Source organism: Chiloscyllium plagiosum, chromosome 11, assembly GCF_004010195.1.
Source record: "Chiloscyllium plagiosum isolate BGI_BamShark_2017 chromosome 11, ASM401019v2, whole genome shotgun sequence".
NCBI classification, from domain to species: domain Eukaryota; kingdom Metazoa; phylum Chordata; class Chondrichthyes; order Orectolobiformes; family Hemiscylliidae; genus Chiloscyllium; species Chiloscyllium plagiosum.
In genome coordinates this window covers 57,355,104-57,377,908 of record NC_057720.1, presented here as the reverse complement: position 1 = coordinate 57,377,908, position 22,805 = coordinate 57,355,104, and the positions used below count along the sequence as shown (strand labels likewise).

Genomic DNA, 22,805 nt, shown 5'->3' with positions numbered 1-22,805 from the left:
GTTGGCATCTTACTGTGACTATGTCTTGGATAGATACTGTGCAGTCTTCAGCTCGTATGTTAATATGCAGATTGTAAAGCCCTGTGACTTCATGTCACATCTATAGGCATCAGAAGAGATGGCAGAAAGATTGTCCTGAGGTAGTTAGCAAAATGTATTTCCATACAGATCATGCAGCTCTTCCCAGACACTGTCTCAATCAATCTGAAGGAAAACGCACTAAATCGTATGCAGGAAAATCCGGTTCCAGCAAGCAGGGCACAGTGAAACGATGAAAGCAACATAATTAGTGATGACATAACTGTAGTAATTTTAGTAAGATGATTACTAGTATTGCATTCACTGAACATATTCTTAAGCAGACGGGATTAGTTTAGAATAGTCAGCTCAGGCATGATGGGCCAAAGGGCCTGTTACAATGCTGTAGTGTTCTATGTTCTTAAATAACAGGTGAATCTGGTGGTAAGGGTCATTGAATGGCATTTTGAGAAATGTGGGTAATAACATTTCTGAATAGACAGATTAGAAAAATAGGTTAATTAAAACAAACTAAACACATGACATTCCAAAAGAGCACCAGGGGATTTTACAAATCTGTGAGAATGCCATCTTAGTTCTCTAATGCCCTACTACTTCATGCGCATGATGGATAAAGCTTTTGGTGTCCTTAATTTCAAGTCCCTCCTTATTTATCCAGATAACATTACTTATTTTCAGCTAACTACTTGAGGAGACCCTTACATGACCAGACCCTGTTTTAGCCTGCTTATCAGTTTAACTTGGAAAGTCAAACCAGAGAAGTGCCAACTCTGCTACAGTAGAGTAGCTTGGGCACTTTGTTACCAAGGAAGGCCTTCTTCCAGATGGTAAAATCCAAGCAATACAAGACTGGTCCTGGTCTAAGGCAGAGAGGGAACTATGTGGAATACTGACAGAGAGGGTGGGAAAGCATATACATGATGCAATAATTCATGGAAGGCATTGAAGAGAGTTAGACCACAACATTTGAAGACCCCTTTTGTACTCTCATGCAGATACATGTTCTATCACCTGTATTTGGCAACCTAGATTTGCAAATCCCCTCAATGTAAAAAGCCACCTGTGACTATAAGGCCTCAAATACAACCATTGTATGTGTTTGGATTGTCCATTTTGGTATTCCATGTCAGATTTAGTGATCAGTGGCAGAACTTTAAAAAACATCCCCTACAAGAGCTTTTCAAGGTGCATTGCTTGTCAACACCCATACCACTTCCTATTCTCAGAAGCTAATGAAGAGTATGAACAATTCAACTGTACACTATTGTCTGTGCACATTGCCTCCTGAGAATAAACAAAAAGTGGCCTAAGCACTTCTGTTTATAGTAGTACGCCTTCATTCATCCACAAGCTATTCTCCACACTATCTCTTTACATTATCTTCTTGGGCTCACAGCATCTACTGATGGAGATGGACAGGTCAATAAGTCATTTGAGATGCTATCCAAGAGAATCGAGAGAAGTGTTGAGAAGAAAATGCTTGCAAGACTGCCACAAGGTATCATCCAAATGGTGCATGCATATTCCTCTGAAATCAATGTTGGAATAAGATACAAGAGGCCTAGGATTCTGAATTCCACAGTGCCTGTATTTAAATGGCCACATGAATGTTGTTGAATTAGTATCTTGAGGATTGCATTGAAAAATGGTACACAGTGAGTATTGATTGAGGTCAAAACTTTGTTGGATAGTGTGAAGACAAGCAGCTCCCACATTGGTGGAACAGAAACCAAGGCGTTGGTGTGCAATGGCTCAAGTATAATGGAATTGGATAGCAATGCAGAATCCTGGAGTGATCTGTGAATTGTGAATTCAGGAGCATTTGGGAAGGCCTGGTCTATCCTTGCAGACAGAACAGGGACATCCTGCTGGGAGGCAGCAAATTGGAGCAATGTGTCCTGTTGGTCAAACAAATCTAGAGCCCTGTTTGACATTAACTCTATTGGGATGCCACAGAGTTGAGATTCCAGAGAAAGTACCAATACAGATCTGGAGCTGAGAAGGTATTGTAGAACAAATGCTGGATACCATTTGCCCTTGTACCATTTGGTACAAGAAAATGTTGCCACCAATGTAGATGTGAACATTTCAGCCATTCTGGCACAATCAAACCTGTTTATCACCTAATTGCTTAGTAAATGGTCACTATGTGTTCTGTGCAGTGTCAGGATGGCAAGCTTAGGAAGTGTATAATGGATTCTCCAGCAGCAGGTGGCAACCGTGAGGGAGGTTACCAGCAGGGCAGCTTGGCTGTCAAGTAGATTTCTTTGAAGGAAAGATTCCTGATGAAGGGCTTTTGCCCGAAACATCGATTTTCCTGCTCCTCAGCTGTGCTTTTCCAGCACCATTCTAATGTAGACTCTGATTTCCAGCATCTGCAATCCTCACTTTTGCCTTCTTTGAAGGAAAGTATGGCATTGTCAGAAAGAGTCCTCATGGTGATACAAAGAGATAGACAAAGGATTTTGTCAGCCAGGCACGAACTATTAACTTAATTCCATGTAAATACTGTAATTTTGTTCATGTTTGTAAAGTGTGATGTAGTGAAAGAAAGAATCCCTGCTTCATGATTGTTGGACTGTTTGTATGCCCAAACAGCTCTTGGTATATCTTGGGTTATACCAAGAACAAGCCATTAAAAAAAATTGCCCAATATCCATTAGCCAGTTGACAGGTTTTGGTTTTCTTTTGATTTTGACTGGCTCTGAGCTTGAGATAGAATCCCTACAGTGCATTTGGACCATTGAGTCTGCAACAATCCTCAAAAAGAGCATCCCACCTAAACACACACTCCCACCTTATTCCCATAGCCCTGCGTTTTGAATGGCTAATCCACCTAGCCCACACATCTGTGCACATTATGGGCAATTTAGCATGGCCAATCCACCCAACCTGCACATCTTTGGGCTGAGAGAAGAAATCACAGCAACTCCACACAGACGCAGGGAGAATGTGCAAACTCCACACAGGGAGTCACTCAAGCAGGAAGTGAACCTGGGTCTTTGGTGCTTTGAGGCAACAGTGCTAACCACTGTCCCACACTTGAAATGAATTTCTCCTTACGAGATTAGATACATCCCAAAATGTGGCTGGGTGACTCAATTTATCTCATACAAGTCGGATATATTGTTTTAACCTCTATGAAGTAATTTGCTTGTAAGTTTGCCAGTACTGTAAAATGAATGACCACTTTTGCCCTAAATAAAATTGCAATATAAAGAAACCAAATTCTCAAGATGAATGGGGGCTCTTCTGAGTAATAAACCTGGAATGAGATATTTATGAACGGGCTCCTTAAGCCTGCTCCACCAGTCAATAAGTTTGTGGCTGATCAGATTATAGCCTTAACTCCACTTTCTTGCTTTCCCCCACCGATACCAACAGACGCCTTTGTTAGTCAAAAACAAAATTTACCTCTGCATTAAAAACACTAATGCTCCCGGCTCCAGCACGCCGGAAAGAGAACTCCATAAACTCAGAGTGAAAATAAATTCTCCTCATCTCCATCTTAAATGAGAGACCCCTTATTTTAAAACTTTGTTCCCTAGTTCTCCTCTCTCCAATAAAGAGAAACATCCTTTAGGTTTTCATCTTGTCAAGCCTCCTCAAGATCGTATAGTTTTCAGTAAGATTTGGTTCTTGTTCTTCCAATCCCAGAGGATGCAGGCTTAGTGCGTTCAACGTTTCCTCATTGGATCATTCCTTCATTCCAGGGATTGATTGAGTAAACCTTCTCTGAATTGCTTCTAATGCAATTATGGGCTTTCTTAAATAAAAAGTCCAAAAACATACACATACTTTAGATGTGGTCTCACCAATATCCTTTACAACTGCAGTAAAATATCCTGACTTTATTTATTTCATTCCCTCTGCAATAAATTATAAGTTTTTATTTGATTTCCTAACTACTTGTTATCCATATATACTTACTTTTTGTGATTCAAGTACGAAAGCACCCAAATCCCACTGTAGCTCAGGGTTCTGCAATCCTACCTTATTTATATAATATGACTTTATCCTGCCAAAGTGGGTAAGCTCATGTTTTCCCACATTGTATTCAGCCTGTCAAATATTTGCTCACTTACTCTATCAATATCTCTTTGCAAACCCTTTCTATCCTCTTCACAGTTTAAGTTCCAATCCATACTTCTGTCACCAGTAAATTCAGCAACCATTCATTTAGTCCTCTCATCCAGGTCATTAATAGTTGATTGTTGCTTCTTGCCAAATGGAAATTACCCACTTGTGGCTACTGTGTTTCATCTGTCTATGTTACTCTCTTACTTTCTGCAGTAAGTTTTAATATGGGTCCTTATCAACTGCCTCTGGAGATCTAAGTATACCATTTTCAAAGGTTCCTCTTTACCTGATTGCTTAGTATGTGTTGCTAATTTAGACTGTAGCAATCCTTTTGCTTTAATAATAATGACAACCTGTGTTTGTACCCTTGCTTTTAAATTTGTGCAAATTAATATTGTTTTAAAGTGCACAATTTTAAACATCACCAAAAAGAAACCATGACTAATTTAATGACTAAAATGTGCTTAATTCTGAATTGGACAATGCACTCAGCTTCTCTTACCTTATCTGCCAAAGTAACACTTTTTTTTGACGTTCCCATTTAAGAGTTGCTATGTAGGTGATAGTTATCATTGGCAATGTCTGCAATGGCCACCTTGTGTGTCAGTCTCTTCCACAGCTTAATTTCATGGAAAAAAAACTTCCAAATCTTTATCAATGAAGTGGACCTTCTAGGGGCTTTCCTGCAATCTTGAAGATCTGACAGTTGTGGTTTTGCTTTTAAAATTATGTTGCCTGGCATTATTCCATTAAACTAGGCCTTTAAGTAATAGAAAATACACTGCTCCCAGCAACTGATATCTATAACTAAAGCTTATCATTACTATTTAAATTAGACTGATTGCAGAAACTGAATTGGGTCTACCCATCATTTTGACATTTTGTTTCATACCTTGTAACAGTCGTTACACTTCAAAGATATCTGACTGATGGAAAAGCACTTTGGTTCAAGAGTCAACTATTTAAACACTAGCTCTTTCATTTCTTGGACACTATCTGTGAAATTTTACTGTGTGAATCCCTTTGTCTCAACTAGAGAAGGCTGAAAAGTGGAACTGAACTTTAAACTATGGTTTATGATGTGTGATGTTAACTTTGGAATATAACTTAGTGGAGAAAACATTATTGCAATAAGGTTTTTTTTAAATTCCTAAAATCATTTTGATAAGATGCTTTTTGTTACACCTGTGCTATTTACTATTTCAAGTAACTCTTTCTATCCTTTCTTCTTTTTTTGATATTTTTACGTTCCTTTCCTGATGTCTGGTATCTCTCAATGATAGTACAGCTGAAATTGTGAATTGAGCAACAGTAAGTAATGCTCGCAGATATAAAATTATATCATATACAATGTACAGGACTTCAATAACCCCACTTTCATAAACACACTAAAAGCAAAACTAATTCAAAGCATTTGACCTAAATTAGCATTAATGAGTATCTCATAATAATACAATTAATCTGATCACAACAGGAACAGCATAAGTGTTGGAAAAGAAATGAACTCTTTCGTGAATTAGGTTTATGTTGGATACATCTGGCTAAACAAATGCTAAGCTATAATTTGACTCACAATATTTAAAGCTCCCACAGCAAACTTTAAAATAATGGAATGGATGTAAAAAGGATGGGTCAACAGCAAATTGAAACCCTCAGCAGACAAAGAATGACTCAAACGTATTTTTCATGTATAAATACTACCAGCTAAATTGGCTTTTTGGTAGGCAGGGATTGTTTCATTTAATTCTTACTGAAGCTATAAAGAGATATCTGGAATTAAACTCGTCCCACCTGCCTGTGCTTGGCCTATGTCTCTCCAAACATTACTTAGGTACTTATCTAAATATATTTTAAAGGATGTAACAGTACCCACATCTACAATTCCTCTGGAAGTCCATTCCATACATGAACCACTCTCTGTGTAAAAGAAATTGCCACTCATGTCTTTTTTAAAGCTTGTTCCTCTCACCTTAAAACTATGCCGCCTAATCTTGAAATCCCCTATTCTAGGGAAAAGACACCTGCCATTCACCTTATCTATACGCCTTTAGATTTTATGAGCCTCTATAAGATCACCCCTCAACCCACTATGCTCCAGTGGAAAAACGTCCTAGCCTCTCCCCATTATTCAAACCCTCCATTCCTGGCAACATCCTGGTAAATCTCTTCTGAATTCTCTCCAACTTACTTCCACTCGAGGGAGTGCAGAGGAGCTTCACTAGGTTGATTCTGGAGTTGAGAAGTTTGGCTTATGAAGAGAGATTGAGTAGATTGGGACTATACTCACTAGAATTTACAAGAATGAGGAGGATATCATACAAACACACAAAACAGAGGCAGCTGCTGTGAAGGATTCTGGAGGAATCATCTCAGTCACTGCGACCGAAGAGGGGAGTGCAGAAGAGCTGGTGTCAGCGAATGGTTAAAGGGCATCCAAGAGAAGGATTCTGGGAGAAATTGTCTTAATCACTGCCCAGGAGTGAATCAAAGGAAGGCAAGCCTTTTTGAGAAGAGCTGATATGTGGTTGAAGTGCTGCTGGAGGTTTACATGTAGGCTTCGGTGAGGAGGGCGAGCAGCAGCAAGGTAAGGCAATCGGAGGAGGAACAAACTACTGCAGCTGCTGAAGACAGAAGGCTAAAAGAAAAGTAGAAGGAAATTTAACCGTAAAGTCACAGGCGAGTGCCTGGTGATTTGTGAATAGTTTTTCTTCTTTCTTATTTTTTCTTCTTAAGTTGTTAACTTAAGTGTTAAACCATGCAGGAGATCCCAGACCCATGTCATGCACCTCCTTTGTGATGTGAGAATTCAGGGACCCTTCAGATGTCCCTGACTCCTTCATGTGCAGGAAATGTGTCCAACTACAGCTCCTGTCTGACTGCTTGATAGTTCTAGAGCTGTGGCTGGATTCAATTTGGAGCATCTGTGAGGTTGAGGGAATCAGAGATAGCACTTTCAGTAAGCTGGTCACACCACAGATATAAATTGCTGAGAAAGATAGGGAATGAGTGACCAACAGACAGAGGAAGAGTAGGAAAGTAGTGCAGGGGTCCCCTGCAGTCATCTTCCTCCAAAACCGACATACCGTTTTGGATACTACTGGGGGAGATGGCTCACCATGGGAGGGTGGCAACAGCCATGTTCATGGTCCTGTGTCTGGTTCTGCTGCACTGGAGGGCACAGAAAAGAGTGGCAGAGCTATAGTAATAGGGGATTCAGTTGTAAGGGGAATGGATAGGCATTTATGCAGCCACAAATGAGAGTCCAGGATAGTATGTTGCCTCCCTGGTGCATAGGTCAAGGATATCTCGGAGTAGCTGGAGGACATTCTGGAGAGGGAGGGTGAACAGCCAGCTATCGTGGTACATATAGCCACCAACAATACAGGGCAAAAATGGGATGAGGTCCTACAGCTGAATTTAGGGAATTAGGAGTTAAACTAAAAAGTAGGATCTCAAAGGTAGTAATCTTGGAATTGCTACCAGTGCCACGCGTTAGTCAGAGTAGGAATGGCAGGATAGCTAAAATGAGTACGTGGATTGAAAGATGGTGTAAGATGAAGGGATTCAAATTCCTGAGACATTGGAACCAGTACTGGGATAGGTGGGACCAGTACAAATCCATGGTCTACTTCGGGGCAGGATTGGAACCAATGTCCTAGTGGCAGTGTTTGCTCGCGCTGTTGGGGAGGGTTTAAAATTAATATAGCAAGGGGATGGGAACCAATGCAGGAAGTCTGAGGGAAGTAAAGTGGGGACAGAGACAAAGGACAGGGGAAATGTGGAAGGCAGAGAAATCAAAGACAAAAATCAAAACAGGACCACATTTCACAATGATTCTAAGAGGTCAATAAATGTCAAGAAAATATGCCTAAAGGCTCTGTGTCACAATGTGAGAAGCATTTGTGATAACATGGATGAATTAACTGTGCAAACGATATTAATGGATATGGTGTAATTGGGATCAAACAGACTGGCTACAGGGTGACCAAGGATGGGAACTCAATGTCCAGGGTTATTCAATTTTCAGGAAAGATCAATGGAAAGGAATGGGTGGTGAGGTAGTGTTGCTGATGTGTTCCAGCAATAAAGTTTCAACTTTGATCTCCAGCATCTGCAGACCTCACTTTCTCCACAATAGGGAGGATATTAACCTGAAGTGGAATCAGTATGGGTGGAACTGTCGAACACCAAAAGGGAAAAAGACATTAGTGGGAGTTGTGTACAGATCATCAAACAGCAGTTGTGATGTTGGGGACTATATTAAACAGGAAATTAGAGGTGCATGCAGTAAGGGTACAGCAGTTATTATGGGTGACTTCAACCTACATATTGATTGGACTAACCAAACTGGTAGCAATGCGATGGAGGAGGATTTCCCAGAATGTATGACAGATGGTTTCCTCAAGGAATATGTTGATGAACCAACTAGAGAGCAAGCCATCCTAGATTTGGGTATTGTGTAATGAGAGAGGATTTATTAGCAACATTGTCGTGAAAGATTCTTTGGGGGAAGAGTGACCATAATATGGTACACTTCTTCATTAAGATGGAGAGTGACACAAGTAAATCTGAAACTAGGGTCCTAAACTTAAAGAAAGCTAACTTTGATAGTATGAGGCATGCATTGGCTAGGATAAGAAGTTGTAATCAGTTGAATTCATAATGGACGACAAAGAGATGGCAGACTATTTGAACAATGCTTTGGATCTGTCATCACTAAGGGTGACACAATAACCTTCAGGAAATGCTCGGGGTCAGAGGGTCAAGCATGAAGGAGGAACTGACAGAAATCCTTATTAGTCAGGAAATGGTACTGGGAAAATTGATAGGATTAAAACTTGATAAGTCCCCAGGGCATGAAACTCTATAACCCAGAGTACTTAAGGAAGTGGCCATAGAAATAGCAGATGTACTGGTGATCAGTTTCCAGCATTCTGTAGATCCTGGAAAAGTTCCAATGGACTGGATGGTAGCTAATGTAACCCCATTCTTTAAAAAAGGCAGGAGAGAAAATATGGAATTATAGGCTGGTTAGCCTGACATGGGTCGTGGAGAAAATGCTGGAGTCAATCAATAAGGATGTAATAACTGATCATTTGGAAAGCAGTGACAGAATCTAGCCCAGTCAGCATTGAGTCATAGAGACATACAGCACAGAAACAGATCCTTCAGTCCAATTTTTCCATGTCGACCTGATATCCTAACCTAATCTAGTCCCATTTGCCAGCACTTGGCCCATATCCTTCTAGACCCTTCCTATTCATATACCCATTCAGATGCCTTTTAAATGTTGCAATTGTACCAGTTTCCACTACTTCCTCTGGCAGTTCATTCCATACACATACCACCCTCTGCGTGAAAAAGTTGCTCCTTAGGTCCCTTTTATATCTTTCCCCTCTCACCATAAACCTATGGTCTCTGTTTAGACTCCTCCAGGGAAACAACTTTGGCTACTTACCCTATTCATGCCCCTCATGATTCTATAAACCTCTATAAGGTCACCCTTCACCTTCCAATGATCCAGGGAGGACAGCCCCACCTATTCAGCATATCCCTACAACTCAAATTCCCCCAACCCTGGCAACATCCTTGTAAATCTTTTCTGAAGCTTTTCAAGTTTCACAACATTCTTCTGATAGGAAGGAGACCAGAATTGCACGCAATATTCCAAAAGTGGATTCACTAAAGGGAACTCATGCTGGACAAATCTTCTGCAATTTTCAGGATGTGATCAGTAGAGTGGACAAGTGTGAATCAGTATATTTTGTGTAAATGGACTTTCAACAGGCTTTTGAAAGGGTTCCACACAAGAGATCAGTAAAGAAAATTAAAGTGCATGGTATCGGAGGTAATGTATTGATATGGATAAAGAACTGGTTCGCAGACAGGAAGCAGAGAGTTGGAATAAATGGGTCTTTTTCAGAGTGGCAGGTAGTCAAGACTGAGGTACCACTGGGTTCAGAGCTAGGACCCCAGCTGTTCACAATATACATTAATGATCTGGATGAAGGAATTGAATGCCATATCTCCAAATCTGCAGATAACACTAAGTTGGGTATCAGTCTGTGCTGTGAGGAGGCTGTTAAGAGGTGGATTTGGACAGACTGCTGAATGGACAAATACAATATAATGTGGATAAATACAAGGATATACACTTTGGTCATAGAAAAGGGAAGGCAGATTATTATCTGAATGGTGGCTGTTTTGGAAAAGGTGAGGTGCAACAAGACCTGGGTGTCATGGTGGAACAGTCGCTAAAAGTTGGCATGCAGGCAGTGAGGAAAGCTCATGACATGCTGGACTTCAGAGCGAGAGGATTTGAATATCAGAGTAAGGATTCTAGCTGCAGTTATACAGGGCTGTGGTGAGGCCACACCTTGAGTATTGTGTGCAGTTTTGGTCTCCTCATCTGATGAAGGACATTCTTGCTATTGAGGGAGTCCAGTGGAGGGTCACCAAACTGGTTCCTGAAATGGCAGGACTAACATATGAGGAAAGACGGGATCGACAGGGCTTGTATTTGCTGGAATTTTGAAGAATGAGGCGGGAATCCCATAGAAATAGATAAAATTCTGATGGGACTGGACAGGTTAGATGTGAGAAGAATGTTCCTGATGTTGGGAAAGTCCAGAACTAGGGGTCACAGTCTAAGAATAAGGGGTAGGGCATTCAAGACAGAGAGTTGTGAGCCTGTGGAATTCTCTCTCACAAGAAACTATTGGGGCCGGTTCATTAGATATATTCAAGTGGGAACTGGACATGACCCTTGTGACTAAAGGGATCAAGGAGTATGGAGAGAGGGGGTGGGAATGGGATACTGAGATTGCATGATCGAATTGAATGGTGGTGCAGGCTCGAGGGGCCAAATGGCCTACTCCTGCACCTATGTTTGTATGAATAGACAAGCTAGAAGCAGGGAGGTTATTTCCACTGGCGGGTGAAACCAGAAATGGGGGCATAGCCCCAAAATAGGGGTGGGGGAGCAGATTTAGGAATGAGTAGAGGAGGAACTTCTTCACCCAAAGGGTTGTGAATCTGTGGAATTCCCTGCTCAATGAAGCAGCTAAGGCTACCTTGTTGAATGTTTTTAAGGCAAAGATAGATTTTTGAACAGTAAAGGAATTAAGGAATATTGTGAGTGGGCGGGTAAGTGGAGCTGAGTCCACGAAAAGATCAGCCATGATCTTATTGAATGGTGGACTCACTATTGAATGGGCCTACTCCTGTTCCTATTTCTTATGTTCTTAGTGGGGTGGGGGACAAAGGAGAGGAGGAAGGGGGGGGACGGGGGAAAAGAGTGAGAGAAATGAACAAGCATCAAAAGTTAGAGTGCCCTCAATAACTAGAGGGTAAGTTGAAATAGGATAATTGCTAATGGTAATTATAAGATTTATAATGCAATAAAACACCAAGTTGATCAGAAAGTACAGAAAAAGATGCAAAAGAGAAATAAGACGGGCACAGAGAATGACTAGAATTGATTAATGACCAAAATACAAAGAAATAAAATGTCCTTTAGAAATACAAAATACTAAAAGTATAATCAAAGGTAGGGCGGGCTGATTAAGGACCAAATACTCTTATGGAGGTATGCTAAATGAACACTTTACATCTATTCATTGAAGAAGAGGATGTTGTCAATATGCTAATAATCGAGGCAACCAGTCTAAATAAATGTTTTCAGATTGGAGTTATATTCTCCTTACCAGTTAGAATGTCAGTACTAGTATATTAACCAATTCCTCCCATATCTGTGACCTTCTAATGTTAAGTCCATGTTTGTTTCACACATTCTACTTATTTGTATTGGAATGTTTTCCAGAGTTTCAGACATCCATAAAAGGTTGTTAATAATTGTTGAACAAATGTGTAGAATTCCTAGCATATAACTTTTTCTGTCTTCATGCCCAACCACGGCCATGCAGAATCCATTGTTTGCCTCTGTTACAAATTAACTCCTGACCAATGTGAACCTTTGACATCCATCACCGCTCCACATGTTCCATCCTGCCATTCAGTGTCTATTCCTATCCACTTTCTTGATCTTGTCAATGCCAGATTATGCAAAAGTGCATCAAAATTTAAGTTTCAACTATAAGAAAATTAAAACTGTGTGCCATACTTTCATACACTGCATGTTGGTTAAAATGTTCCAAGCCTAAAGAGGTTTAGCATTTAAGACAAAGTATTTGGCAATATTTACTTATAAGGTACATCTAAGAATTGTGGCCTAGATTTGGAAAATAAAGTTCTTTAATTCAATACCTGCCTCTTTGATTATGCCAGAAGTCTGGCGAGAAACTTCGAAAAGCGTATAAAAGATGTTTGATTTATATTCAGATTTTAAACAGATTTGTTGAAGCAAGAAAGCAGGTTATTTAGTCGTAACGCCTACGTCAGCTCTGAAAGAGCAACTTAGTTTCCTGCTTCGGTCCTCTGTCTCAAACTTTTCAGATATTTATCCTTTTATTTCCAATCCTGTCAATGCCCATTTTCCCCCAATGACTCACCCTTTTCTTTCGGCCTATTACTGACTCAGCTGTGATTCTTGCTCCGTCCGCGTCCTCAACCCTCTTGCTGTGTGCCTGCTTCTGTTTGTGCCCACGTGTTCGACTCATGCAATTGCTCACCTTTTGCCCCCGTTCAGCCCTTTTCAGTCTGTCACTGTCATTTGGCCCGCACCTCCTCCCTCATTACTCAGCTACACTCGTCAGTGCGGAGCTGCTGTTACCTACTCTCCTGTTTCCCCCCCCGCCCCGCTAGGGTCTGGAATCAGCTTCTCAGAAAAGAGCAGCCACGTCTACTCTCCTGTTTCCCCCCCCCGCCCCGCTAGGGTCTGGAATCAGCTTCTCAGAGAAGAGCAGCCACGTGTGAACAAACGTCAGTGAAGCAGCAGCGGGGCTTAGGGTCGCTGCTGACGGGCTCTCGATCGATTGCGCTGAGCTTTGGTCTGTCAGCCGGCTCGGTGCTGTCTCCCAGCTCACGCTTGCACAGCGTGCTTCCCAGTGGTTATGTGTGGCCTTTGGTCACTGCACTGGACAGATGGTGGTGGGAAAGAAAGAATAACCATGTCAGACAACACGGTGCTCGGAAAGTGATTCTTGAAGCGACCCTTTAATCTTTTTTTTCCCCCCACCAGAAGTTGTGATTTCAGCCTCGGCACTGGGCAGTTAAATGTGAGTTTGAAAGATTGTTTCTTGACTTGTTGCTTTAAGCTTTAGGCGATTGAGTTCTTCTGAAGGAGAAAGTGGGCAAAATCTGCTCGAGTGCGTGAAACACAATTTCAGGAATGTTTGAAGGAAAGGTGGGGCTTGAAAGTTTACTTGTTCTAAAACCAATTTGCGGTACTTTAGTTTATTGAAGAATGTGCGGTTTGTTATTCCAACATTCTCTCCGACTTTTCTGTCCGATTGCTGCCTTACCCTCGAAAGAATTGTACATAAAGATGACTACTGCGTATAGCGTTTGATGGAGAATGTTATATTCCAGGGAATAGATGTGGCAAATCTTCCTTCTAATTTTTTTGGGGGATGGAAAAGTGCCAGAGCAGCTGCGCACCACATTAGCTGTTTCCACATCAGTTTCGCCATTGTATGTTTGCAAATAAAAGCATTGCCGAATACTTTTTCCTGACGATAACTTGCTTTTTAAGGGATTTAACACGAGAATCAACACAGAGTACAGGGAAATCTGGCGCGTGGTTTTTATTTAACTAGAGTTGGAACTTGGGTTTTGGTGCATTTTTTAGCAGAACAGTTTTTCATCACTGCTAATAGATCACTAAATGTACATCAGATCCTCAGACAAAAGTGCCACATTCTGAATTTTCGTGAAGATAGCACAATTTGGAACGCTAGTGAAAACTGCCCGATTACCTCTAAACAGCTGACAGCTCGGCCCTCGTTGAAACTGAGCAAGTAATTCCAATGAAAATGTGTTGGGCAAGTGGAGGATTGTAACTTCAACAAACTTTAGGAGGTATTGTTACACCGTGGGTAGTGTGTATCTTTTAGCCCATAGCTCTGGGTTCAAATTTCCTCCAGGACTTGACGGCTGAGGAAAGCCTGGTCATGACAGGGCCAAAGAGGTTCTTTATTATTCTTCAACTAATATGTAATAAAAGTGGGAGAAATTCTTCATCAACCATGTGGTGAGAAGTAAATTTTGAGCTTCCACCATCATATAATGGACTACAACATGCATGTAAAAGTCCATGTTGCCATTTGGACTCAGACTCCATGGGGGACCAGTTGACTGGAGGGCTGTTGTGGATGTGGTTTGTTCCAGCTCTTTTGGGTTTGATCCCTGTTCTGGCTGGGGGTAGATTCGAGAAGTGACTACGATGCTGTAACTTGGACCTGCCTTCAGGAGGAAGAGATCCAACAATGAGAAATTAGCTCCAGAGATGAAGAACCTTGGTTGTAAGAATAGGTTGAAAAAGTTGGGACTGTTCTCCCTGGAGAGAAGAGGACTAAGAAGAAATTTTATCGAGGTTTTCAAAGTCATGAGCAGATTGGATAGAGTAGATAGGGAGAAGCTGTTCCCACTTTTAAAAGATAGATTTAAATTGGACTGTAAAAGCTGCAAGGGTGATTTGAGAGAAAACACGTTCACCCAGTGAGTAGTTAAGGTATGGAACTCTCAGCCTGGAAATGTGGTGGAGGCAGGTTCAATTGAGGCATTGAAGAGGATATTGGATGATAATTGGAAATGATGTTTGGGGACGTGGGGAAATGGAAGGCGATTGGCACCTACTTATAGCCCATTGTGCCTGCACTAGTTCTGAGTGGCCTACTTTGGAGACATTGTGATTTCTGTGATATTTAACAATGTGTTTTTTTGGGAAAAAGATTAAAATATGAATTGGGATTAGTGCTGGCAAAATAAGTCATCCAAATGCAAGTCACTGACTTGGAAGTGTCCAGGGCCACACCTGAAACAATTGTTAGGTATCTTTGGATCTGAAAGTCATGATCAATATTTTGATTGATTCTGCTGTTAAATTTGAGTTTTATTGGGTGAATCACAGGCTGCCTTCTTCCTCAGTTATTCAGGATGGATGGAAACTGACCAAGTGGGTCTTAAATGGTGTGATGAAACTGATCAACAAAAAGCTAAGTGACTTGTTCCAATGCTGTACAGTGTTTTGTTGACCAGATATGGTGCTGTTGGCTGGTCTGGAATGCAATTTCTACAGTGGTTTGGGATGAATGTTACATTTCATTACAAAATTTGTTCTATTTTAGTTAATTTTAAACATCTATTTTATACATCTTAAATTTTTTTTGCATTGGTATGATTAATGATAAAAAGAGTACAATTTGTATTTTCAAAAGATCCGCCAGACTGTAGCTTGCCTAAAAGCCATGTAGAAAGTTAGTTTTCCACTTTCAACCCTGTCTTGTGCATAGGGTCTCCCTCCTCCAACCTGTGTTGCTGGAGATATTTCCTCATTCAATTCTCTACCTAATTGAAAGGGACACTTTCATTTTTCCAGCCCTCTCAATTCATGCTGCTATTTTTCTTCCTCTATGTTTCATCTGAAGCTAGCTGTCCTCTCATAACAATCATACCTTGGCCTTCATTTCCATGGCCCTCATACATTCTCTTTTAGTTAAGTTGCAACTCTTCTCCTTCTTCATGCTTTACTCAATTCATGATGATTCTTCGTTTCCCTGCAGTTAATGCTCATATTCTCTTTATCAATGTCTTTCAATTAATTCTCACACTTTTTTTTGTCCCCGTCCATCAAACTAGTCATAGAGATGTACAGCATGGAAACAGACCCTTCGGTCCAACTCGTCCATGCCGACCACATATCCCAAATCAATCTTGTCCCACCTGCGAGCACCTGGCCCATCTCCCCATCCAGATGCCTTTTAAATTGTACTAATTTAAATTGCAATTGTACTAGCCTCCACCACTTCCTCTGGCAGCTCCATACACGCACCACCCACTGCGTGAAAAAGGTCTCTTTTATATCTTTTCCCTCTCACCCTAAACCTATGCCCTCTAGTTCTGGACTCCCCCACCCCAGGGAAAAGACTTTGTTTATTTATCCTATCCATGCCTCTCATGATTGTATAAACCTCTGAGGTCACCCCCTCAGCCTTTGATGCACCAGGGAAAACAGCCCCAGCCTATTCAACCTTTCCCTATAGCTCAAATCCTCCAACCCTGGCAACATCCTTGCAAACCTTTTCTGAACCCTTTCAAATTTCACAACATCTTTCCAATATAAATTATTACGGCTTACCTGTTTTCTTAGATTCCACCTCATCCAAACTTCAACTTTCTGCCATTCATGGCCCTTCCCTGTGTCAGTCCTTCTCAAGACATGATCATATTGTGTGTGATACTTTTCATTGCTCCTATGGTTAGGGCTTTTTCCACTTCTCAGTCTTTTATACCTCCTTTAATGTGTGTGCTTTTCAAACCCAGTTTGACACAAACTCATCATTATTTCTTGATCTGCCTTATTTTCTATCTCTTTTCCACATTGTTGATTACCAGCAGTTATTCTAATTCTAATCTCCATTTATGAAGGTTTTTGTCTTTTGTCAACTGAAGCAGACACTTTCTGTAAGCCTTTATTAATATGCCTCGCTGTTTTGAAATGAATTTGGCAGTTATTGTCAGGTTTATTGTAGATATAGCAATGAATGAGAAATAGTGAATAGAACTTTGGTTTCTTCATGAATAGAATTTTTAGTTCCCGAATGTGTGATGATCCTGCTCCCTTAAAAAGATTATGTTGTCCTTGGTTTTATTTTCATAGAGGTCGTAAAAAACAGACTCTGAAAAGTCTAAGTTAAAGGGTTTTAGGGACAATTTGATTCTAGTTAACTGACACTGCCTCAGGCAAAAGGCTTTTAAGGTTTAGAAAAACACTTGTACAATGAGTAGGGAGTGGCCAGTTCCACCAACTCAGCTTTTCTCTGGTTTGATTTGGTTTTTACCTGTCTGGTTATTCACTGAAAGCAGTCAGGCAGTTTTGAAGCTGCTGGACCCAAAGAAGCAGGCTCATGCTGGTTCTCTCTCCCAGACTTCTCTCCTGTAAGATTCTGCATTTGATTTTACCTTTTGTGCCAAAGGGTTTTATGGTGATTGTTGCTTGTATTTGGAACAGCATCATTAAGTTGGTATGGTCTGTTGGGTTTTCGGATGGGTTAAGTTATTTAGTATTCTGATCTCTTTTGTTTCTGTTTCATTCGTCAAACTTGTAAATAAATTCTGTTTTGCTTAAAACTAAGTGGTTTGACCAACTGTATCTCTCCTGGAATATCTATCTTACACCTGCTTAAAACAACTAGCCAAGGTAGGGTCTGGGATACTTTCTTTAATGTTTTGAGGGGGTCTGGCCTGGTCCATACCAAATGGATTGGAAGTCACTGTGTAAAGTGCATAAAAATATATTCTAAATGTTTAGTGATCAAGATTCCAATAACATGTAAATAGGACTAGTTTAATAAGTGTGCAAGCTCAAGCAATTTGTATGGTTCAAAATCCAAGTAATTGAAAAATGAGAGCAAATAATTGCATACCAATGATTTCAACAAAAGCAAAAATTAACAAAATTTGAATGAAAATGTAGAATAAAATCACCACCCAGTGTAGGTCATGATTTGATGGAGATGTGATGCTAGCTATGATTAGACCTGTATTTCACAGGGAGAATAGGTGTTTGTTCAATTTAGCCTTGGTTACTTTTGAGCATAAATTCAAAGATAATATTCACTTCAGGTGACGTTTGAGTCATTCTAATTATACGGAAGATTGTGGATTCTATCCGGTCTTTAGATATGACAGGATGCTTAGTGAGCTACACAGTTCCATTCACCTACTAGTTCAACAAATTGTGAGTGACATTTTAATCTGTGTGTATTGCACTGCAGGAAGATAGTAAAAGAAAGATTAGGATAAGTCAGTATCCAACAGCAGTTAGACAAACACATATCACCAATTTTTGAGTAACATAGTTCGGAAATGTCAAATAATACTTTACTGTGGCACATCTTTCAAATAATTAACCCAAAATATTAACTTTAAGAGAAGCAGTTTCATTTTGTCTTTGAGTACTGGCTAGTGGGGACTTGGAGATGGTAGAGTGTAGAATGCTTGTGGCAAGGTGCTACCTTTAAAGCAATAATTTTTACTCCTAGTCAACTAATAATGATTTATTTAACAGCCAAATAATGTGAGGTTCAAAATGTATTGGCAGTATGAAGTAATATATGTGAAGCCATTTCACAAACAGCTCCAGTAGAATAAAGGTGTAGGTTATTTTAAATGATCGTCTTGAGCAGTGTAAGACCAGAATGTTTATCTCAGAATTACCAGTCATAGTTAGTTTGTCAGACTGACACATGGGAATGTATTGTTTGGATATGTTTTTTAAGTGTTTGAATGTTTAAATATATTTGCATATTATTAGCAGTCTCTTTAATCATATTTTAAACTGACAGGGCATCTAGTATCGTATTGAAAAGCAAGAAATTGGTTACAAAACTAAGCGCACATAAAATCATTTTGAGTTGTTGTTTAAGCATTGCCCTTTGTAAAATTCCGTCTGTTAAATAAATGTTATGCAGTCAAGATATTGATACACCAACTTCAAAGTATTCATGGAAAATCATTTGATAGCCTATCCTTTGCTTAGAAAAATGGGTCACACTATTGCAATTTAACACAGATGTTAATGCCGTTCATTTGTAAACATTGGAGAAATTTAAAAAATATTTCTGTTGTGAAGAATCATGCTTTTGTCTGAATTGTTCATTAGTTGAAATTCAACCTACTGAATCTGTCTAGATTCCAGTATATTAGCTGGACTGGTGTAGGCGACAGTCACAGCTTGCCGTCTTTTGATAATGGCTAATTGGATTGTGGTTCATTCTGCACTTGCAAAACCCATACAAACATATTAATTGTGATTGATTTATGTCAATCTCTCAAATCAATTATGATTAATCAAAGGAAATTACAGTCTTTTAGTTAATATTCTTGTCATAGACTTAAGTTCTACCAACACCTCTGGGTCAAATAGGAATTCAAAAAATAGCATGAAGAGTTTAATATTTTATGGATTTATACTTTATATAAGCTTAAATGGAGATCATACAGCATATTGTGCAGTGATTGAAAGGGAAAAAAAAGTTAATGTTGCGAGTGCATAAATTCAGTCAACATTAACTTTTTTTTTCAGATACTTTGATTATCAACATTTAAATTTTAAAATTCCAGGTTAGCAGCATTTGCTTTCTATTTGCACAAATTATTTATGACTCTGTACAGGGTTATGTTATTTAATTTTATATTTTAAATTTTTATTTTAATTGCAATGTGAATTCAATCACTTTTTTTTTATTTTCAGTTTCCCTCCATCTCAGGAATGATGATGCTGTGGCTAATGACTGGAACCCTGTGTCTGGGTACGTTAAAGATTATTGTTCTTGTTTCTGGAATTTGACCATATGGGAGGTCATGTATCTTTCAAACACAATAAACAGCCATGGCAATGCAGAACTTAGTTTTGCTGTGTTGATATCCATGTCAATTTGTTGTGTAAATGATATGGTGCTACATGTAAAATTTCATCCATTTTGTGGTAATCTTTTATAAACAAGATATTAAAAATGTTCATTGCTCCTTCATTCAAAGAAGCTTTTGTTAATTTCTTTACCCATTACCTTTGAGGCCTCCTGAGCCAATGGGCATTTTTCCAGCTGATCTTCTCCAAGACCTCTTCTAATGATACTTTTGATCCAAGACATAAGGTTTATGGGTGTGACCCAAGATGACATTTTTAAAATCTTTGCCATTGAGTTCTTTGGCTCCTCTGATTGCACAGTTTATATGGTATTTATGGCTATTGTCCTGTTTGGTAGTGTGCCAACACAATTTAGTGACAGTGCTAATGCAGTTTATCTCCGTAATGAAATAAATTATATCTTAAGACAAGATATCTAGTTCAATAATTTAGTTCATAAACCAGTGAAGTGCAAGATAATTATGGATGAGGGGAGTCATTTCAGCCTGCCTTCGTTCATTAAATTATTTCTTTTTCCGATAGCTCCTCACGGTGAAGAGGATCTTTTCCACAGAGTACAGTTCATAGCAAGAAGCTGTGTGTGGAGTCTTTTAATGTGGAGAACCTGTTAAGTTGCAGCTACCATCACATGGTCCTGGACAGTCAGGATACTCTGCCACACCTGCCAGCTGGAGGGATTTACAGGTTGATAATTTAACCTGTTTGGTCCTGGCCTGAATATGCCTTCAATGGCCATTAATTCATGGAGTGAAAATTAATCCCAGAGCTCTGCCTCAAAGACAAGAAACTACCTCTGTATCACAAGGCAATCAAATCACTTAACTGATTCTTGAATAAGGTTGAGACATTTATCTCCAGTATCTAACATTGAAAACATTTTCTGAATTTATTTCTTGCCATACCTTGAAGTTGTGTGAACATATTAAGTGACAGGCAAGGAAAGACCAACTTATCCATCAAGCCTCCCCCACTCATTGTGGCTGGGACATAATGACTAAATTCTACCAATTCATGAAATATCACTTAATATCACAGCTTATAGTCATTCTTCTTCTTAAAGCCTATAGTTTTACAAACACGTCTGGACAAATAGGAACTCAACGGATAGCATGAGGATTTTAAGATTACTCATTTTTATACAAAGTTAAAAATCACACAACACCAGGTTATAGTCCAACAGGTTTAATTGGAAGCACACTAGCTTTCGGAGCGACGCTCCTTCATCAGGTGATCACAATCACCTGATGAGGGAGCAGCGCTCCGAAAGTTAGTGTGCTTCCAATTAAACCTGTTGAACTATAACCTGGTGTTGTGTGATTTTTAACTTTGTACACCCCAGTCCAACACCGGCATCTCTGAATCATTTTTATACTTTTGTGTAAACTTAAGGTCACAGTTCTTAATGGACTCTTAATGTTATTATATAAAATGAACTTCATTAATTTAAGTTTTTCTCATTGTTTCATGGGATATAAGCATTGCTTAAAAGGTCAGCATAGATTTCTAGTTGTCCTTGTGAAGGTCGTAATAAGCTGCCTTTTTGAACCACTGAAATCTATCTGAGCTATGTATGCATGCTGTCTGTTCAAGTAGATTAGGAAGTTCTAAGTCTTTGATCCAATGAGATTGTTCCAAGTCAGGATGATATGTAATTTCATGGTGAACTTACAAATGGTGATCTCCAGTGGTTGTTTATTATACAAATGGCAGTGTTTCCATTGTGTGTGATGCCCTTATCTTGCTAGGTACTACAGTCTGGGGTTGGAAGGTGCTCAACAAGCTGCTTCAGTACATAATGTCCTTGTTATATAGGAGGAAATAATCAAGTGATTGTACTTTGACAAGATAATGGCAAGAAAGTGTTAGCTTCTGTAGTTTACTGTAATCTATCTTCTCACATGTCTCTTTCTGTGAGACTGTTGACATGTGGTTTGTCACTTTTGACTTGAGAATTGGCACAATCAGACTTCTGGATTAAAGCAGACCTCAATATTTCATTTATCCAAGTAGAACAAAAAATACAGTGTCAACTTTAAAACACTATCTTGTCACCAAGGCTGGTATGCAAAATTAACTTCTCTTCTCACTTTAGTGGATTGAATATTATTTATGCAGTTTAAATTTTTAATACCGAGCTTCTGGGAGGTAATATTCTCTGCGTATAATTATTCCCTTTCTGTCTCTTTCATAATATTCAGACATGTTGTCCTTGTTATTCTTTAAGTGTTTTTTTTTAATGAACACATGTTCTGTATGTTCTTGTTTAAAGTCCACAGACAGTTGTCTCTTGTATGAGGATAACATGCTCATTTAACTATTCAATATTTTCATCAAGCTCTTTGTTTTGCTCTGGCTGCTGTCGAGTTTCTTGAATGCTTTTGGAATTGCAGTCATCCAGACAAGTGGCAAGCATTCCATCCTGACTCAAGCCTGGGAGTTGATTGATAGGGTATAAAAGTCAGAACATATGGATCACTGATTACGGAATGGCCTGCTTTCTACGTGCTGCTTAACCATAGTGTTTCTATGGCTGGTACAGTTGAATTTCTGATCAATTATAGAACTACAGTGGAATGGTTAGACTCTCTTGTTGGAGATAGTCACCGCTGTGTACTTACATTGACTGAATATTACTTGCTGCTTCTCAGCCCAATACTGTCAAAGTCTTGCTACACAAGGTCTTGCTACACATGGGTGTGGACTGCTTCTTTAGCTGAGGAGTCATGAACAGATCATTGTGTAATTATCAGCAAATATCCCAAATTCTGATATTGTAATAGAAAGCAGGTCATTGATGAAGCAGTGAAAGTTTGTTGGATTAATAAATTCCTGCAATGATAAATAGATAGATAGATAGAAGAATACAGCGCAGTACAGGCCCTTCGGCCCTCGATGTTGCGCCGATCCAAGCCCACCTAACCTACACTAGCCCACTATCCTCCATATGCCTATCCAATGCCCGCTTAAATGCCCATAATGAGGGAGAGTCCACCACTGCTACTGGCAGGGCATTCCATGAACTCACGACTCGCTGAGTAAAGAACCTACCCCTAACATCTGTCCTATACCTACCACCCCTTAATTTAAAGCTATGCCCCCTTGGAAAAAGATTCTCACTGTCGACCCTACCTAAACC

General features: G+C 39.7%; 1 protein-coding gene across 3 annotated transcripts in view; it reads left to right on the top strand.

The window, feature by feature from the left end:
* The first annotated feature begins 12,968 nt into the window (after window positions 1-12,968).
* Window positions 12,969-22,805, top strand: part of lepr (leptin receptor) — a 124,550-nt gene continuing 114,713 nt past the window's right edge. The window contains exons 1-2 of one of the 3 annotated variants that reach the window (XM_043699432.1): window positions 12,969-13,295; window positions 19,493-19,550. In XM_043699432.1, the coding sequence (XP_043555367.1) occupies window positions 19,511-19,550 (40 nt within the window). In that variant the 5' untranslated portion in view covers window positions 12,969-13,295; window positions 19,493-19,510. The remainder of the gene's footprint in view (window positions 13,296-19,492; window positions 19,551-22,805) is intronic. The other 2 variants (XM_043699433.1, XM_043699431.1) reach the window with 2 other exon arrangements.